This window comes from Artemia sp. Qi Xiang Cuo, chromosome 12 (assembly GCF_049724085.1).
Source record: "Artemia sp. Qi Xiang Cuo chromosome 12, ASM4972408v1, whole genome shotgun sequence".
NCBI lineage: Eukaryota > Metazoa > Arthropoda > Branchiopoda > Anostraca > Artemiidae > Artemia > Artemia sp. Qi Xiang Cuo.
In genome coordinates, this window is record NC_142805.1 from 14,869,991 (window position 1) to 14,890,770 (window position 20,780).

Genomic DNA, 20,780 nt, shown 5'->3' on the forward strand with positions numbered 1-20,780 from the left:
AAAACCAATTTCTTGGAGTTTAAAATTTCTGCTTCTAAGATACATATTTAACAAAAAAATCAAGAAAAATCCAACCTCATTCATAAAGCTCCGTTTTTTTTTTTTTTTTTTTTTTTTTTTTTTTTTTTTTTTCCGACAGATTTGGCTTTGGTGTGGCTTGGGCAATATATAAGAGTTATTCTGAATTTGTGTCCGGTTTTGTTGCTTGCACCAAAAATCAACACTAAATATCAAAGTTTCTTTCGTCTTTTCTTTTTTATTTTTGCTGTCTATTGTCTTTGGCCTATGTATGCTATTTTATATCGTGTTATTGTTTTAGTCTTGTTTTTCTAATGTTTTTTTTCTGTTAATATGTTAATAAGTTTTTATTAGAAAATTTATAATTTTTTCATCGTCTTAATTAAAGGTTTAATTAAGACGGTGTAAAATAAGTTTAACAGCTGCATATTTTCATTTCATTTTACCCATTCTCTACTGATTTCACTCTTGTAACATTCATATGTTTATACATTTTAGGCTGTTTACTTGTATATAAGTATTAATTTTTTTTTCGTTTTATATATATATATATATATATATATATATATATATATATATATATATATATATATATATATATATATATATATATATATATATATATATATATATATATATATATATATATTTACATTTTGTATGCTTTATTTCACTTATTATAAGTTCATATTTTATTTCAATTATATTATAAATGTCTGCGTGATCTGAAAGACTATTCAATTAATTATAATTTTACAGTCTATCCTATGAATTCTTTTTTTTTTTTTTTTTTTCAAGTAACAATGGGTTTATTTAAAAAAAAAAATATATACATCATCGATTCCCTGAAGCAATGCTTGTGCGGGAATGTTTGTTTCATTTCACCTCATTATTTTTCATTCTGCCTATTTATGGAATTTTTCTTATTTTACGACTAAGTCCAAATGAATGATGATAGATTATCAACATTTTGCGCTTTATCAATCCATATGGCGTCGAATAAAGCAGGGGGCAGGATGTCTTTGAACGCAGTGAGAAGAGGCTGCAAGAGCCTGTTTACAGGAAATTGGAACTTGCGTTGATTCAATAAAGTTCAACTTTCCATGTTAGGTCACAAGTCAGGTTAATGACCTAAAATAACTATTATTTTTGATTTTTCTGTTAGGTTATTTTCTGAATTTTGTATTAACAAAAAGCTGTTATAAACATCTGCTCTGGTTTCGAAGACATATTAGACGATCCACTCGACACGGCCTGTTTTTTAGCGTAGATTTTGATCGGAAATACAAAAATAAAAATGAACGTCAAAAATCATTGCTTGTGAAATCTAGAAATCTTTTTCGTCATAATTTTTTTTTTTGGGGGGGGGGTTCTAAAAATGATTAGTCAGTTTTCATTTCAAATTAATTCAGTTAAAAGCCAGTGTCTATAATTTTTATTGAGTAAATACTGTTATGAACAACTGTTTTTGTTTCGCAGATATCTCAGACAGTCGACTTGACACTGCTCGTTCTTTTGGTGCAGATTTTGCTGTAAATATTAAGAATCATACGGAACTTGAGATGATCAAAGAAATCGTTCAGGCAACAAATGGTGGACCCAACATTACAATTGAATGTAGCGGCGCAGAGGCCAGCGTACGACTGGGAATATTGGTATTTTAACGCTTTTTTATTTTGTTTCCATTCTCTTTTATGGAGATGTTGCGGGGAGGGGGGGGATCATTTATCTATAAGTGCATCAAAGGGGGGGGGGGGCAGGGTTTCTTCCTAATATTTTTCTAAATGGAATAGAAATAAGAAGAGAATATATTTATAGACACCTAGTAGTGAGGTGAGGCCAGCATCCGTTTAGGACTATTAGTGTTTTAGTGTGTTTTTTTTTATTATTCTGGTTCCGTCCTGTTTTATGTGGGTGTGTTGGAGGGGGATTAGCGATACAAATCGTATAATTCTTAGGGCCATTTATCTGTAAGTGCGTTACAAGGGGGAGGGGGCTCCTTCCTGAAATTTGTCTAAATGGAATGGAAACAAAAAGAAAAAATAACTAAAAAACTTCGTAACTTCCAAAGAAGCAAACGATTCTTCACAAGCTAACACTCACTTCAGGACTATGAAACCCTCTTCAAAGAATCAACACACGTTTCTTTGTTTGCTTTGGACCAACCAGGTACAAATACAAACTTTTAATTCGTTCCACTTGGGGGGGGGGGTAGTAAAAAAAAATATTAAATAATAGAAAAATACAATACATTTTGTGGAAAATTTGAGACATGAAAGCCAGAATCTGATTAAAAATTTTATTGGTATTTTTTTTTCTTCAAATAAGCGCTCCCTATTTTATATTATGTTAAATACAACATACGTATTATTTTCATAATATTATATATTTTACAGTATTTGCATTTTATTCAATTTACATATTATCGCTATTGAAATTTTATTGTATATTTTATTGTTATTGTATATTATTAAATTATAATTTTTTATTATTAAAATTTTATATGACTATTTTATAAAAGTTATTGTAAAATACTATAATTTCATAAAAGGATTGTCGATTTTAAATAAAACTTTGATAATTTGATTTAAATAGTAAAATTTAAAAATCAATTTTTTTCAAAACAATGACGAAAATAGCAGATTGCAACTTTTATTTCTCCAAAAGGAATCATATCTCAGTTGACGCTTAAACAGCTTACATGCTTCCGGGTCCATTTGATAAATTGTCAAAAAATTGAAATACCATAAAAGGCATTTTTCTGTGAAAATGCCAAAACAGTTATTTTTAAAATATAGGGGAAGGAGGTAAAAAATCAGGGGAGCGAATGTCCTCTTCCCCATTGACGCTAATGTTCAACTTTTACAATATGGATGAAGTTATTCTTGGAGTTAAAGACATTTTTTTTTTACTCAGGTTTTACCTGCCGCCTTAAACAATAAAGGTGGCTGGAAAGTGAATGAAGAAAAACAATTTGCTTTTGGTGAAAGTGTTATTTGATATACAAAGACCAGCGCCCCCTTCTCCTCCTGAGACACCCCTGCTATCACCTGACTTGTATATATTTTATTCTTTTATCTTGTCGTTTTGGATTGTAATCACTTTGTTCACACAACCATAATTGTTGCTTTTGATCAAACAGTTTTTATAAACTTCTTTTCATTCATCTTTTTCTTCAGTCTACAAAGTCTGGTGGTGTTATATGCCTAGTTGGCTGTGGTCCAGATGAAGTGAAAATTCCTATCATAAACGCATCGGCAAGAGAAGTTGACATTCGTGGGATTTTCAGATATGCGAATTGGTAAGTTCTGACGCACTGTCTGCATTACGCTCATTTTTATCGAATTTAGGACTAAGAAAATTTGTAATACCGAATTTCCAACAAGATACTGGGGTAGAAGGGTGCGGAATCTGATTATTTTCTGTCTGACCCGGATGACTGACCGTATTTCAAACAGTAGGCTATACGAAAAATGTGGTTCAATCCTTCTTTCTAGGCCTATAATGAAACAAAGGTTGATAAGACTATGGCACGTTCTGTGGATAAAAGATGACAGATTGCTGAAGATTGTCCTTTCTGACCAACCGTCAAGGGCTAAACGTAAAGCACGTCGTCCTCGTCTAGGATGGGAGGATGTCATAAAGAAAGATTTAAAGGAAATGAGGACTTCATGGGAGGGTGTAAAGAGGGTGGCTTTGAATAGATTGGGATGGAGGAGGAGCGTTTGTAGCTGTTTTGGCCACAGGTGGCTTGGTGCTGCAATGAGTTGCTAGTAGTATTAGAAGAAGTGTCAAAAAGTGACTTTTTAGTCCCTTTTTTGGGATGGGGTTGGGGATCTTCCTGATGCATACAGAAACACCTTGGATTTAAAATGAGCATTAGTCTTTATCAAGATTGTTAGGTTATGGATTGTTATGTTATTGTTATATGACTGTTGTGTTATGTTATGGACCAAACATTTTGGACAACTGTTAAGAGTAGCATCCTTCGTCAATTTGAGATAGAAAAATTTCAATATCATCGATTAATATCGGCTTCATTATAGTACTGCTACTGCTACTACTGGCAACTCACTGCTGCACCAGGCCGCCTGAGCTCAACACAGCTACGTACCCTCCTCCTCCCTCCCGACTTATTCAAAGCTCCCGTCTTTACACCCTTCCAAGGAATTTCAATGTCCCTTAAATCATTCTTTACGAACTTCTCCAACCCCATTCGGGGACTTCAAGCTTTTCGTATGGCCTTAGATGGATGGTTGAAAAGAATAATCTATGGTAATCTGTCATCTTTCATCCGCAGAAAGTTTCCTAGCCATCCTAACCTTTCTCTCAATTTGGCCCTACAAAGCAGAATAGAACCATATGTTTCCTACAGCTTAGTGTTTGAAATACGGTTAGTCAGACGGATATCCAAAACAACCCATAGACAATTCCACTTGAAAACATCCAACAAATCCTCCGCCGTCTTTTCTAGTGCCCATGTTTCAGAACCATGCTTGACCACTTTCATCAGTGTAGCTTCTAAGATTCTAATCTTGGTTTGCAGACTTTTCTTCCTATTCTTCCGAATTTTTTCAACTGTCAAAAAGTACCCTAGGCCTTGGCCATTCTGCTTTTAACATCATCACTGAATCCTATTTAACCTATTTAACATTACTACCCATATTCTTGTGTACCCATTTAAGATAAGAATAAGGATTTACCAGGCCCTTGTTCGGTCTATCTTACTATATGGCTTTAACACATGGACTATGAAAGCATCTGACATTCAAGCCCTCAACGTATTTGATCATTCATGTTTAAAGAGGATCATTTGCATTAAACTCTGTGATCGTGTCAACAATATCGAACTCCGCAAAATCTGCTATTAGTGTTCTAATTTGGCCACTGTAATTAAACAAAGAAGACTCCGATGATTCGGCCATACACTTCGCAGCCCACACCACACCTTTGTCAATAAAGCCCTCAGAAGTACACCTCTTTCGGGACGGAAAAAGCGACGCGGGGGACAAAAGAAAACGTGGCTCGCCTGCATCAAGGCTGACCAATACACACTCGACGACTTCAAGAGGCCTGGGCGAAGGTGGAGAAAATCCTGGCTCGAATCGATTGAGCTATTCACAAACAACAAATGCTATTGGTCTTCCAATACAATGAACGCATTGAAAATCAGAGAGATTTAGGCTGCTTAAGTCTTGCCCCAAGTACAAGTAACGTTAATTTTTAAGCCTATTCTTGTGCGCTTAATTCTCAAAACCTCAAAAAGCTCATTCATTTTGCAGACATTTTCATCTAGGACGCTCAGATCATCAGCATAATCTAAGTCTAGCAGAGTTTTGCTTTCCGATTTGACTCTATGCTCTTCCTTAGCATTTTCCATGTTCCTCAGGACAAAGTCCATCAAAAACATCCATGATAATGGGGGTAGAATGCAACCCTGCTTAACTTCTGATTCCATACAAACCCAGCTACGAATCTCATTTCTTACCTTAATCGCTTCAATGCTATCCTCTTAAATAGCACTAATCACTTTAATTTATTTATCTGGTATACTATACACAGATAGGACCTCTGCTAAGCTCTTCTGTTTGCTGAATCAAACGCTTGCTCATAATCTATAAAGGTAAGGACTAAAGGGGTCTGGTTGGTCGGAAATTTCTTAATTATTAGTTTAAGAGCGAAAATTTGGTTTACACATTCTCTTCCCTTTTGAAAACCACACTATTTTTCTCTTTAAACTTCATATTCAGCATCAAAGTATAAAAAGTATTATCATATTAAGTAATTTGCTTCCTAAAGAAAACAAGTTAATCACTCTATAATTACGACAGTCACTCTTATCAGCTTTCTTATAGAGTGGTCTAATAAGTTGGCGATAGTAGCAAATATCTGAAATAACGTTTTACTCTCGTTTTTGTGACGATTTTTTAAGTGACCTTAAATGATGAATATATTGAAAATTACGTTTGAATCTTCTGATTTGTTTTTTTTTTTTACCCTAAATAATTTACCGTAATGGTAAATAATTACCATGTTTTACCATTCTGTTTGGTGTTTATTATTAATTTAAATATAATTTTTTTAAATAATGTTAGATTAGTCTAGATTGTAGGTATTTTTTTAAAGAAAATTTTGGATTTTTTTTCAAAACAAACAATTATAATTTGATTTTTTTATTCTCGAAAACTTTATTTTTAGCGGTCTATTTTGAGGTAACACTAGTAACGTGAACTTTAAGCATATGCTATTCTGGACGCCTATTTAATGCTATGATAGACTTATGATTTGTTTATGTGACCTGAAATGATGAATATATTGAAAATTGCGTTTGAATCTTCTGTTGTTTTTTTTTTACCCCAAAGTTTAAATATTATTTATGAGAATAATGTTACATGAGTCTAGATTGTAGGTATTTCTTTTTTAAAGAAAATTTCGGATGTTTTTTCAAAACAAACAATTCTAATTTGATTCTTTTTATTCTCGAAAACTTCATTTTTAGCGGTCTATTTTGAGGTCACACTAGTAACGTGAACTTTAAGCATATGCTATTCTAGACGCATATTTAATGCTATGATAGACTTAATATTTGTTTTGCTTTCTTTGTATTTAAATGGATGTATTTTTGTGGCTTAAGATGGCCTTGCATGGCACATTTAGTAAAAAAAAGACGCAGAGGTATTGCGTCTCAATTTAATTGGACTCAATTTAAATCAATTTAATTGGGTCATTAAATTGATTCATGTAGATGCAAACTCCCATCCCGTTTCCCCCTGCAATCGGCTCTTCATCAATCCCAATATAATTACATTAATTCTCGTGTGAGGCCAAACTCTTCGAATGCCTCGAATATGCTTGTGATTCCTCAGTACCCCATCCTCGTTAAGAAAGGAACTAGACAGGGAGCTATCACTTCCCCAACCCTGTTCAATAATAGTATCCTGGATGCTCAGGCAAAGATCTGGATCTTTGCCTGGATCTTTGATCTGGAGCAAAGGCCTGGATCTTCCTTCATGCATTCTTGGGGGAATCGATATGTCTCTTATTTGTTATGCTGATGACATCTTGAATCTCAGCCGTAGGATCCAGCGCATTGAGCAGAATTTCAAAATCCTCAAAGATGAATATTCAGAAATCAGGCTGTCTTTTAATCCTGAGAATCCGAAGTTATCCTTTTCAATTGGCGAAATCCCTCTACTTCTCTTCTAAATCTGGACGGTTCTTTTGTTAAACCCGCAGACCATATCACATACCTGGGCCTTGCAATTGGCACATCTATAGGCAACACACGTCGTTTGCTGACTTCTCACGTTGAGCGTAAAATTAGCATTTTTTACGCTGTAATCGTAAAAAGCAAACTACGTTTCAATCGTTACCTTCTAGCATCTATTTACAACGCCACAACCCTTCCACATCTGCTTTACATTACTCCTTTCTGGAAATTCTTTACAGTTACAGATAAAAAGCACCTACGATCAGTCTACTTCAGATTTGCTAAATATCTTTTACATTTGCCCCCTTACACAAGAAGCCATAAAATTATTCATTTGTATAAGCTAGCTGACCCTAATATTACCATTAATAAATCTCTATCCCGTTTTCAAAGTAAGTTTAATCATCCATGGTCACCAATTTGTTCATAATAGTTTATTTGTATTAATGTAATGTATGTAATGAATTTTTTTTTTCTCCATCTTTTTGTTACTTTAGTGATTACTCCGTATATGTACCGCTTTTTTGACGGACATTAAATGAATAATAATAATATTAGTATTAGTAAATCTCTCTCCCGTTTTAAAAGAAGCTTTTATCATCCTTTCGTTAGCATCATTGTTCGTATTAATGTAATGAAGAGTTTTTTTTTTGTCATGTATTTGAATTTTCAATAGAGTGTTGGTCTCCTTTTTTTTCTTTTTGTTTTATTTAGTGATTACTCCGTCTATTGTAATTTTTGTACCTTTTTTTGACGGGCAATAAATGAATAATAATAATATAAAATGACTTGAATCGAAATATTGCATTGGGAAGAAACCAGAATAGAAAAGTTGGAAACAAATGTTTTCTGGAATGTTCTTTATATCTTTTATGCATAATAGGCAAGGCCAGAAGTGGTTTTAGGGGAGGGACAGAGGCGACAGGCCTCGGGCGCAGAAATTTTAGGGGTGCAAATTTTCAAATAAACAATGTAACGGTTATGATGATTTTAAAATTTTAGAAATTTTATTTTCTTAAAATGAAGTAGAGGGCTCAGTTAACAAATGAAAACAATTAATAAATTATTCATTTATTAATAAAATAAATATAAATTGAAAATAAAAGTAATAAAATAATAATAATCAAAATGATGAAATTAAACTAATTAATAATAATTAAATAATTAAAATAATAAATAGAAAATTACTTAAAGATAAATGATTAATTAATTAATTATTTGAAACTAATTTTGTTAATGAATGAAATTTTTGATAAAATTTGCCCTAAAAATTTTGCGGGAGTTAAGGAGGGGGATGCTAATCAAGATTTTGCCCCGGGTGCAAGAGAGGCCAGAACCACCACTGGAGAAGGTACCCGCATAAAAAACTTTCTGAAACTTCCATTTTCTGACGATGCTACTGTATACTTTTTATAAAACGGATATGTTTTTCAACAGCCCGATTCACATATTTCAACGCAGCCGAGTAACCGTCAAGGCATTGACGTTGAAGTTGATGATCTTATCTATCATCATGATGAAGATCAAGATGATATCGATCATCACTTGATCAAAGAGTAGACACAACTCATCTTGGGAAACAGCTAAAATTTATAAGTAACTTAACGAAACAAAATGGGTTAGAAAACACAAAAAAGAAAACGAAGACACGGATAAAAGGATTGAACCGATGCATCGAGTGTGTTGATTTTAGGAAAGGGGGTATCAATCTACGTTAGGGAAGGGAAGGGGGTATCAATCTAAGTTAGGGAAGGGGGTATCAATCTAAGTTAGGGAAGGGAATGGGGTATCAATCTAAGTTAGGGAAGGGGGTATCAATCTAAGTTAGGGAAGGGAAGGGGGTATCAATCTAAGTTAGGGAAGGGGGTATCAATCTAAGTTAGGGAAGGGAATGGGGTATCAGTCTAAGTTAGTTGAATATAACGTCACTATTACGCCTTTGTGATACCATAACCATCTTTTTGAGATGTTTTTCCCCTTCAAAAATAGAAAAAAATTCTAAGATCTATACACAAATGAACTAATTTGTATAAATAACTATATATTTTATCTGGCATTTTCAACGTTTTCCCAAAACGGTTGACTTTTTATCCAAACATTTTTTCCTGTTAGTTGTTTTTTTTTTCTTCCTTGTTTTAAATAAACACTACAGAGCCAGATACTAGCAGTTATTCCCTTCAATTAATAGTGTGATAGGCCTGTACTTAAGCTCTAGATTTAATTATGTAAACATCAACATAACTTCATGCTTTTATCCTTTTATTGTCTGTATATATTGTCTTTTATGATGGTTTAATTAATTTTTTATGTTTATGCGAGGAGTTAAGAGGTTTGAGAGAGGAAATTTTTCCGGGGTGGTTCGAAAGGGAGGTGATATATTAAGAGATAGAAATTTTCTGGGTATAATGAATTTGGGAAGGTTTATTGGACTGGGCATGGAGCATAGAGATCATTTTCTTTAGATTTATTTTATTACTTTATTTTTGTTTTGTTTATAATAAGGATGTTTTCAATTATTATTTTTGAAGCGTATTGTGTATTAACCATGGCCCAGCAGGTCTTTTAGTGTTAATAAATCATATCATATCATACAATCTATATTGAGAGTTCATACTGCAAACACCTCTTTTTGGATATAATCTCATTTCTACAGTATAACTGTTAATACAGTAATACATTTGTGATTCTTTATGGTTTTTATTGAATTAATTTCATAATCGGATTTGGACTTAAAAATAGTTCACCTTGAACTTGGATTACGTTATTTGACCTACATATTACATTGACCTACTACATATATATTTTGATTGGAATACTCGACTGTCCCTGGCTATGATAATTAGATTGCGCAATGACCGATCAAAATAGCATGATTATTTTAAATCCGTTACTGAACTTTGTCACGAGATCCATGCTATTATCAATGCTGAAGAGTTTCTGTATAAGGAGCTGAATATTCAGAGCCGATGAGTGAAACATACAAAGGATGCAGATAATGTATTTGGCATTTGTAAACAGTTAAATCAAGCGGCAAAGGATAATTTGCCTGTTCCCACTTTTCTTATATTCTCACCTTCTGAAACCCCAACAATCGGGGAGGCAGTCTCAGCTACTTTAGTCTCAAAAGTTAATGAACTCTCTCGGAAAATTGACGACTTTTTAGAGAGTGCGACGCATTCAGGCCGTCTGGCCAGTTAGAATTGATACCCACGTAACAATTAACCCTGCCCCAGTTCCTACGTTTGCCGTTGTACTAAAAAAACTGTCCTGCAAACCTGACTTCACCTAATGCTTGTAAGGACTTTGTCGATAAACTTTGCCCTGAGGCCTCAGGTGAAATAACTGAACTTAAAAAATCGGCTTCGGAATGGAAACTTTTTGTTAAATCAAAGCGTGCAGCGAAAAAAATTGCCGAGAATGCTAAAAACAGTACCTCAGGTATCTCAATGAGTGTGAAATCCCCACTGTTTATAGGGATTCTGAAAAGCGTACCGATCGACTATGATGAGAATCAAGTAAAATCTCTTGTACCAAACTGCGTGAAAGTTTCACAGTGCGGAAAGTCCCGAGTGTTCAAGGTCTACTTTGAGTTGAAACATATCTGGATCAGTTCTTGAAAGTGTCTGTGAAAGTTGGCTACGAAAAGCTTTCTGCACAAGCATTTGTATATCTTCCAAAGGGTTATTTCTCGTGTCATAAGATTGGGCATCTTGCCTCACAGTGCTCCAATCAGGCCCTCTGCTCTCGCTGTGGATCATGCGATCACACCTCTAACAGTGCCTCTCCGTGTTTGTAAAAAATGTTCTGTCTAGAATGTAAAATTGCCGGCCATTTGTTACAGTGTAAAGTGTCCTAATAACAACAGTCAAGTAGCAAAGCCCACGGCATGATATGGATGTGTCTACTACTACGCAAGCTGTACTTTTGTGGAATATTAATGGTGGACTTTTAGTAAAAATTCCCGTGATAAAAGGTTTGCTTTCGAATTGTGACGTATTGTGCTTTTAAGAACATTTTTGACGAGTCATAGTTTAGGCCTTCTAAAAATTGACAATAATTTTACTAGCTATTCGCTGCCCGCTAAACGATCCGCTTCCAGTGGCCACCCCTCGGGTGGTATAGCGATGCTTGTTAGGACCTTGTGCCGTTCAAGTATTTTTGATTCATTTGATTTTTTTTCTTGCTGTCCGTGTAAAAGAGTATGTTATTGTAAACGTCTATCTCCCGAATGATTACCGCAATGACCGATCGGAATTTTTATTTATTTATGGGTGTAAGAAACTAGTATCTTGCCTCTCAATGATTCGCCTGTTAGGTAAGTGTTGTATTATTATAGGAGATTTTAACTGTAATTTGACTGACGCCTCGTTATTTCGTACTTCTATTTTGTCTAGTATTTTTGACGATTGGCTTAGGATATTGCCGAAAGATCTCGATTACATTTACACACACCATTCAAGTCATGTGTCGAACCTCCACCATGCAGTTTCTTCTATAAATCTCCAGGTGTCACCTCTTTACATCGTTACTGATTTCCAACTATCAGACCACCTTCCAAAATCTGCATCTATTTATTGTCCCTCTTCTCAGTCTACTCCCACCACACAGCCACATCAGCCCCACGCTCAATATTACAGGGATTGGGAAAACATCCAAGATGCTTTTTTTTGCTGCAGTTACTAATTCTGTCCTACATAAAACTCATGTTCAGTTCCAGTTGCTCAGGAAAAATTTGCAAATTGATGCAAAATAAATACGGGTGTTGCTAGATATCTATCTTGCACAAATCTGCCATGCTCTGCGATGCGCAGAAAAAGCTGCTATACGTCTTAAGCGTATACGTCGGGGTGTCATTGGTCCAGTAATTCGAGCCTAGTTGAAGCTTGGAGAATTTCCAAATTTTGGTACCATTTGTGGCTCCAGTGTGACCGTCCTTGCTCTGGCTGGGTTTCTGAGTTTCGTCTTTCTACCAAAAGAAAGTTTGCAAGAGAACTATCTATCCACATGAACCATTTAGTTGAAGAGACATCCCAGCAAGCTTCTCTGTCCCAACCTTCCTTCTGGAGAAATGTATCAAGAGATCCTCCTAGCACCCGCCTCTCTGCTCAAGTAATTCCTGATTCCGAATGGAATTCATACTTCTGTGCTGAATTCTCCCCACCAAATGCCGCCCTACAGTCCGAATATGAAGATAAGCTTGATAAATTTCTGTCTAGTTGTCCCACCGACAATTTTGATGTTTCGGTTGATCCTGTATTGCGAGCAATCCAACGCCTAAAGTGTAAGAAATCTTCTGGCAACGATCAAATGAGCGCTCTTAACATTCTGCATGGAAGCGAGCTTCTGGCAAACCATATTGCCCTTTTGATGCAGATGATTGTTACCCAAGGAGTTGTACCTTCTTCTTTCTCAATCGGAGATCTCACTCCAATTCCAAAGAAAGGTAAACTCACTACCCAGTGCTCGTCCTTCCGCCCTATAACAGTGGCTACTAACTTCTGTAAGCTTTTTGAACTTCTGTTCATTAACCATCTGCACGTGAAATGCTATGTTCCACCTTACCAATTTGGATTCCAGCCACGCCATGGTTGTGCCCACGCTTTGTCGGTTGTCGCGAACGCATTGATCGATGCAGATGGATCAGGTGAAACTCTCGTGTTGGCCGGGCATGATGGTGGTAAAGTGTTCGACTCTCTCATTCACGCCACTATGCTACTCCATGCAGCAAAACGTGGAGTGAGCCCTTCATATATCAGAGCCCTTCGAGACATGTATTATCGTCTTAAAGTTTGCCTTATACTTCACCCATTAGCTAAAGTTGACGGCTCTCAAGTCTACGCATCAACCCCTAATATTTTTGTTAATGTTGAAAAATGTACCCGTTAAGGTGCTGTTTCTTCCCCTTCACTCTTCAATTATGAAGTTCTTGGTGCACAGTCAACTGTTCCCACATCTCTCATCTTTGCCAGTCTTGATTTATCTCTCATATGTTATGCAGACGACATTCTGAATTTGAGCCGCACTATCCAGCGCATTAGCGAGATTTTCGCAACGCTACAATCTGAGTATGCAAAACTAGGTCTTCAGTTCAATGCTGAAAAGTCCGAAGTTGTATTCTTCAACTGGAAGCAAGCGTCGCGTATTGATATTCCTCTCGGAAATAGTAGGATTAAGCCAGTAGATCATATCACCTACTTCGGTCTTCCCATTGGTTCGTCAATAATGCACACGCGACAACTATTAAGTGCTCACATTGAACGTAGAGTTGAATTATCATGTGCTTCTTTTGTAACTAATATGTTACGCTTCTACCGCAAGCTTCTTTCAAAACGTTTCAACTCTGTTGCTCTACTACATTATCTGTACATATCACCGTTTTGGAAAATGCTCACAAATCTGATAAGTGAAAAGTTTATTCAGTCTTCTTCTGTTTTGCAAAATATCTTTAACGTTTTCCCCGTTGCACGCGCAATTCTTATCTAATTAGAAAATTCAGCATTGCTGACCCCATTATAGCTGTGGAAAAGCAAAATCTTGTTTATAACTCCCTTTTTAACGAAGTTGAACCATCCTTGGTCATCAGTACTGGCCCAGTAATTAAGATGTATTTGTTGTTTCTTTTTTTTAAGTGTTTGTTTTCGCGCTTAGCGTAATTGTTGCAGTTTTTTAAACTGATTGATTATTTAGTCTTTTTTCATGTGAGTCCAATTTAAGTGACGATGGTTATTCTCAATTTTGGTGTCAATTTTTCTCTTATAATATATTGCGTATATTACTAATATTTTAATTCTTTATTAATTATTGGTTCTTTTAAGCATATTGCTTTATGCAAATATATAAAAGGATCCGTGATTAAATAATTTCTTTGTTTTTGATATCTATATATATCGGAGTAAATGAATCATTTTGTTGGGAGTGATCTCAGTTCAAGACCAGCGGACGAAAGTGTCGTTTAAGTGTTTTTACCGTTTCTTGTCAAATTTACACTAGTTGATATGATTATCTACTGTATATTTTTAATTCACTGAAGATTATTTGGGTTATGTTTTTTTTTAACAATTGCGGCTTAATGCAATGATGTTCATATTGCTTATGTTTTCAGTATTTAAGAGCATACAAAAAGAAACATGTCGCGTACCTGCAGAGCAGTATATAATTCATTTTTTCTTTCTCGTTTTGTGTAATTTGTTCTAAGAGCTGATTTAGATCTTAGCTCCAGGGTTCGTCACTAAAAACCACATGTATAACTCCTAAGTTTATGTGTATTGCTTCTTCTTTTTTCGCTTATTGCTCCGTCTTTTCCTTTTTTGTATGACGGGTTCTCCAATAAATAATAATAATAACAGGCATTGGAATAAGAGAGAATGAGTAGTGAGCAGTGTTGACTGCTCGTTAGACCTTGTTCTCATATAAATAGCATTACCAACGAGGACACGACTATGAAATTTTGTCTGGGGAAGGGCCGTTTCCCAGTAGCTAAGTATGTTAACAGGTAGTAATACCATTTTAAAATGAAAATTACTTTGTTATAAATAGATTCAAAGACAGGGGGGGGGGGCAAATACACAAGGACCTAGCTCTCAAAGTGAAGTTTTTTTTGTCAGGGGGCACAGGCAGTGTCACACGCCCTGCCGATGATGATTTTTCTCCTTATTTTCTTATGTTTCTGTTTCCTTATTAACTACTTTTTTCTTTTATTATGTTTTTACATAAATACGATTACCAGTTAGGACACGGCCATTAAATTTTATAGAAGGGGGGGGGCACCTCACCAGCAACAAAGTTTTTTAAAATATATTAGTAATTTTTTAGAATGCAAGTTACATAGTTTTAAACAAATTTTAGGATAGGGGGGGGGGGTTACAAATACAAGGGATCTAGGTCTCAAAGTGAAGATCTTTTTTCAAATGGGGTCTAGGCGTTATCCTACTCGCCTCTAATGATGCTTACTCCTTATTTTCTTGATAACTCCTTATTTTTTTATCATGTTGTTACATAATTAGGTGTACCAGTTAGGACACGACCAGGAATTTTTTTTGGGGGAGAGGCATTATCCCACTAGCTTTAAGCATGTTATACAGCTAGTGATTTCATTTTAAAATAGAAATAACTTAGTTTTAAATAGATTCAAAGACAAGTGAGTAGAGAGCAAATACATAGGGGACTAGCTCTCAAAGTGAAGGTCTGTTCTCTTTTTCAGGGGGGCTTAGATCTTGTTCCACCCCCCCCCCCGGGTGATATTTATTTCGCCCTATTTCCTTATATTTTTATTTCCTTACTGCTCCTCATTTCTTTGATTGTGTTGTCACATAAATATGAGTAATAGAAAAGATACGGCAACGGCATTTTGTTGGGGGATTGGGGTTATTTCCCAATAACTTTAGGTATGTGAACATGTGGTAATGCAGTTTCAAAATAAAAATTACTTAGTTTTAATGGATTCAAGGACGGGGGGGATACAAAGGGAACAAGGTCTCAAAGTGAAGATCTACTTTTGTCAGAGGGGGGGGGGCTTAGTTGCTGTCTCGCCTTTCCCAGATGATGCCCATTGTTTTGCCTCAAAATGTTTCTTGTCAAAATGAAAACTCCCCCTTGTGGATCACGCTTTGAATCATTTTGTGAGACAAAGCTGTGTTGAAGTGAAAATTGTGTGTTTTTCTTGACATTATTCAAGAGCATATATAGGAAGGAATCTATGAGTTTTACATATAATTCGATATATAGCTTAAATATATTACTCTTGTTTCATGTATTCTACATCAAGTCAATGCAACTTACATCTTTTTTCTTATAGAGTAGTGCAATAAGAGTGAAAATATATCAAGTTACGTTAATAAGAACTCATTCAAGGTCATTTTCATTAAGTAACAATGGGTTTATTTAAAAAAAAAATATATACATCATCGATTCCCTGATGATGTATATTGTAATATCGATAGAGGGAGCAGATTCTTCGTTTACTAAATCTTCTTTTAAACTCTTTTACTGTTTAGCTTTTTTCTTTCTGTTTTTCATTTCTTCCTCTCTCGCTCTTAAGAGAATATGATGTCTTGAAGATCGTTTAGCGAGCCTCGACGTCGGTTGACCGTCTCAAAGACAAAGGGTCCAGTACCGAATTCTAAAAGGGGACTTGGGGGAATTCGTCAAAATAGTCAATTTGTGAATTGATTCTTAAATTTGATTGAAAATACAGTGAAATATTACCACGTTTTTTGTGCGATTTCGTCAATCAAAGTGGGTGGAACCATAGGGAACTCTCAAAGTGGCGAAATTACTAAAATAATGATTCCTTTGAATTGTTTTTTGTGTTTTTTGAGCAGGTATGCTGGATCGTTTTTAGAGATTGCCCTTTCCTGAACTAAAAAAAATCTGCTTTGTTTAATCGAAAAAACGAAATTCATGCTTTCTGATAATAGTAAGTTTTATTAAAACTGAATCTCTACATCTCAGGCAAAATGCAGGAAATGAAATAGTTTTCTAAGATTTCCGGGAAAGTAAGTGTACACTTTCAGTTTTCTGTCGTTTAATAAGATTTCTTGTCTAAGCCTTACAAGTTATGGCAAGACTGCCCAATCAATTCTGAATAGTTTGGCCAAATGAACAAAATAATTTTTTATGGACTAACCTCTTAGGTATTAAAAAAAATCAACTGAAAGTAAGGAGTAAAATTAGAACTTAAAACGAACAGAAATTATCATTTATATGAGGGGGGTCGCCCTCTCCTCAATACCTCGCTCTTTACGCTAAAGTTTAATTATTTATTCCAGTTATTTAAAAATAACTTCTGAATCACAAAGGTTATTAGAATAATAATCTATTTTAAAAGTTCTAAAACAAATTAGCGGTAAAGAGCGAATTATTGAGGAGAGGGTGACCCCCCTCATATACTTAATATACGATATAATTTCTGCTCGTTTTAAGTTTTAATTTTGCTCCTTACTTTCAGTTGAAAAAACTTGTTTTTTTTAATGTCTGATCGTTTTCTAAAGACTGCTGGGAAACCCGGCTCCCCTCTTTGAAAAATTTCCTCCCCCCAAGAAAAATTCCTCCATGAAAAAATCCTCCCACGTAACCCCCCCCCCCCTCGCCCACTCCACCAGAAAAATACCCCCTGAAAAATTTCTGTATACTTCCCAATAACCAATACTGTATGTAAACAATGGGCAGAGTTCATAGCTTGCAACCCTTCCCCCGGGCACTCTGTGGAGTCAAATCATAATCAAAGACATGGTTATTAAATTTTTCGACTATACGGAAAAAAGTGGCTATCTCAAAATTTTGATCGGGCGACTCTGGTACAAAATGAGCGTAGGAGGGGGGCTAGCTGCCCTCTAATTCTTTTGGTCACTTAAAAAGGACACTAGAACTTTTGATTTCCGATCAAATGAGCCCTCTGTCGATTTTCTACGATTACTTTTTTGATACGATCACCCCTGCTGTTTTTGGCATTGTTTAGCCAGTTTTTTAGTTGTTGTGCTATTTATATGTTGTTTTTATTTATTATATGACCCCGAAATGCGAATTCGGCCCTTCGGGGCTTGTGATAGTCATTTTTTGAAATAAATATCTTATCTTATAAACAAACAAATAAACACGCATCTGTGATCTTTGTTCCGGCAGAAAATGCAAAATATCACATTTTTTGTACATAGGAGCTTGAAATCTCACAGTAGGGTTCTCAGGTATGCTGAATTGGATGGTGCCATTTTCATTACAATCATTTGATGTTTCGGGGGTGTTTCCCTCCTTTTTCAAAAATTGAGCAAACTTTCTCAGGCTCTTGACTTTTAATAAAAGAACGTTAAATTGGAAGAATTTTAAATACTTTGAATAAGCATCAATATTTGATTCTTTTGATGTATCTTTTGTTATCAAGACTCTGTTTCTTAGAGTTTCGTTTACTATTGAACTGTATCGCTCCTTAGTTACAGTTCGTTACCTCGAACTGTTTGATCGTATGCCCTAATATGTTTTGTCATGTACTACAGTCAGTCTCTATTGACACCATGTTACGTTGAGATGACGGCCATGAGTATAATTAATATAATTTGTGTAGCTGGTAAAATTAGTGTATATTAATAACTGTCTGATCTCACTTTCTGGCAGAAAAACGATTACAAAGCCTGAAAAAATGCTGAGGTCGCTAAACGCGAGATGGTGTTGGTGTTTTTTATTTGACGATACTAGCGCCAATTTTCACTCGTATGTGTTACCCATACTTTTTCTTAAACACTCTATCAAAATCAAAGAAATAAACCTTAAAAACAAAAGGTCTAAGGTCAGTAAGAAGAAAAATGAAATGAGTAGTTTTCCTGTATACGTCCCCACCCTTGAAAAAGCGAAAATACTTAAAGCGTAACAATTTAGAAAAAGAAAGAATCTTTCTCAACGCTGACGACGCTTTACACAGGGGAAGAACGAGTTGGATTATTTTTCTTCTCGGTTTTCCTTCTGCTGGCCAGAGACCCATTGTCTTCAATATTCACTTCTTCGATTTTGTCATGGTAGGCCTTCCATGACAGTTTCAATCAGATATGGCAGATGGGGCTCACAGTTAGTAACGTTGCTTGGCTCCTATCGGTTAGCAATATTGTTTTATTATCAGAACGTGGTCATATCTTTCAAAAGCTTCCTATTAAACAAAATATGAATTGGAAGAAGCCAGCATGTACATTTGTCTAAATAATGTTCTGTGGAAAAAAGTTATTTTAAGTCTTGCGAATTTTTTATTTAGCTTAAAGCTTTTATATTTACTTTCAGTTACCCAATTGCTTTGGATCTTGTCGCAACTGGGCGAGTGAACGTCAAACCGTTAGTAACTCATCGATTTAGTCTCTCAGAAACAGTAAAAGCCTTTGAAACGGCTAAAGAAGGGAAAGGAATAAAAATTATGATAAAGTGCTCCAACGCTGCATAGTCGTCTATCTGCCAAGCCATATACGAAATAGTAAAATTTGATGTCATTTCTAATTTGGGAGCGTTATGGATATTAATAAACATTATACGAAGAACCAAATGGTACACTAACGTGCTTAGACTCAGGTCTTCCTACTCCGGATTAAGCATAACGCTATTACGGTGGGTCTTTGCTGCCATAGCGCATCCAACGCTCTCTTTTTTCAGGCCTAGTACACGGTGTGTTACTTTTTAATTATTCAGAACACAGTCAAGAATTTTGATCTTAATGTAAGATCTGAGAAAAATTATTTCTTAGCCACAAAGAGAAGTGACGGGTGAGAGAATGCATTGGACTTATATAATTTAGACTATGCATTTGCACATTAGGGAGAGGGCGGGGGTAAAATAAAGCGGGTCTGAATGCAAAATGTATTAGCTACAGTTATTCTGCATATTATGAAGTAAGAATTGTTTTCTAACTTCACACTGTCCAAAAACTTTACCCCCCGCCCTAGTGCGCAAATATATAGCCCAAATTATGTAAGTACAATGCATTCTATTAAACTAAATAAGTCTTGTGGCTGTGAAATATTAAACCGGTTTTTACAGATCTACAGATCAAAATTTTTGAGTGTGTTATGAATAATTAACAAGTACCCACGGTGCTTCCTGAGTCCTAGGGGGGGGGGTGAAGGGGGCTAGGATCCTAGAAATTTCTGTGCTGGGGTGCTCTGTTTTGGGGGTTATCTCTAGTACGTCTTTTTCTTGTTTTTGCAGCGCTCGATTTGACAATCTTTTAAATCTTCAGTTAGTTAATATGCGATTTCCCCATAATGTTTAACTTTTAAAGTGGAGACAACTGAAATCTCCAAAATATTCCAAGGAAGAAAAAGAATTTTCATGGTCGATTTTTAATTCATAATACTTATTTTTATAATTATTGATGTTTTTTAGATTGATTCACAAATATCGATTTAAAGAGTTCATCTCTGACAGAATTCAGAAAGTGGAATTATAAAACTATGTAATGTATCTTTTTGAAATTGGAAATTTTTCGTATAAATTCGAATATTTTTCGTATGATCGAAATTTTTCGTTTGATTTCGTATATTAAATCGAGATGTTGCGAAGTGCAATTGCTCAATTTATGCAAAGTGTGTTCACTGGGATATAAAATTAAATACAAAACAGTATAGATACTTTTTATCATCTTTATAAAAGATTATAAAGCAAAGTGAGAAGATTGCCTGCAGTTATTCAAAAGGATTTACGCAAAGAGCGAGGCGTTGAGGAGAGGACAGCCCCTTTCATATACGGAATAATTTCTATTTCTTTTTAAGTTTTAATGTCGCTCCTTACTTTCAGTTTAAACAAACTTGTATTTTTTATTTAATTTCTTAAAGTTTTTGACTTAATGCGGGTTTTGATTTTGGCTCACCGTACATGAAAAATTAAAACGAAATTTGTATATTAATTTTACTTTTTTTGGTTAGTTGGCTTTCTCGAAAGTTGTTTAATTTTATTTACGAACGTTTTTCATTAGTATTACATATACGTAACTTACGAATTAACTTACGTAACAAACTTCTATATTCGTATATTTTTATTATATATATTAGGGGGTTCGCCCCCTAGCCAATACCTTGCTCTTTAC

General features: G+C 35.1%; 1 protein-coding gene across 1 annotated transcript in view; it reads left to right on the forward strand.

The window, feature by feature from the left end:
* The window catches only part of LOC148945816 (sorbitol dehydrogenase-like), a 55,299-nt gene extending 35,552 nt beyond the window's left edge, over window positions 1-19,747 (forward strand). Inside the window, exons 6-8 of the mRNA XM_089098503.1 lie at window positions 1,498-1,673; window positions 3,198-3,319; window positions 18,989-19,747. Coding sequence (XP_088954629.1) covers window positions 1,498-1,673; window positions 3,198-3,319; window positions 18,989-19,145 — 455 coding nt within the window. The 3' untranslated portion in view covers window positions 19,146-19,747. The remainder of the gene's footprint in view (window positions 1-1,497; window positions 1,674-3,197; window positions 3,320-18,988) is intronic.
* The last annotated feature ends 1,033 nt before the right edge of the window (window positions 19,748-20,780 follow it).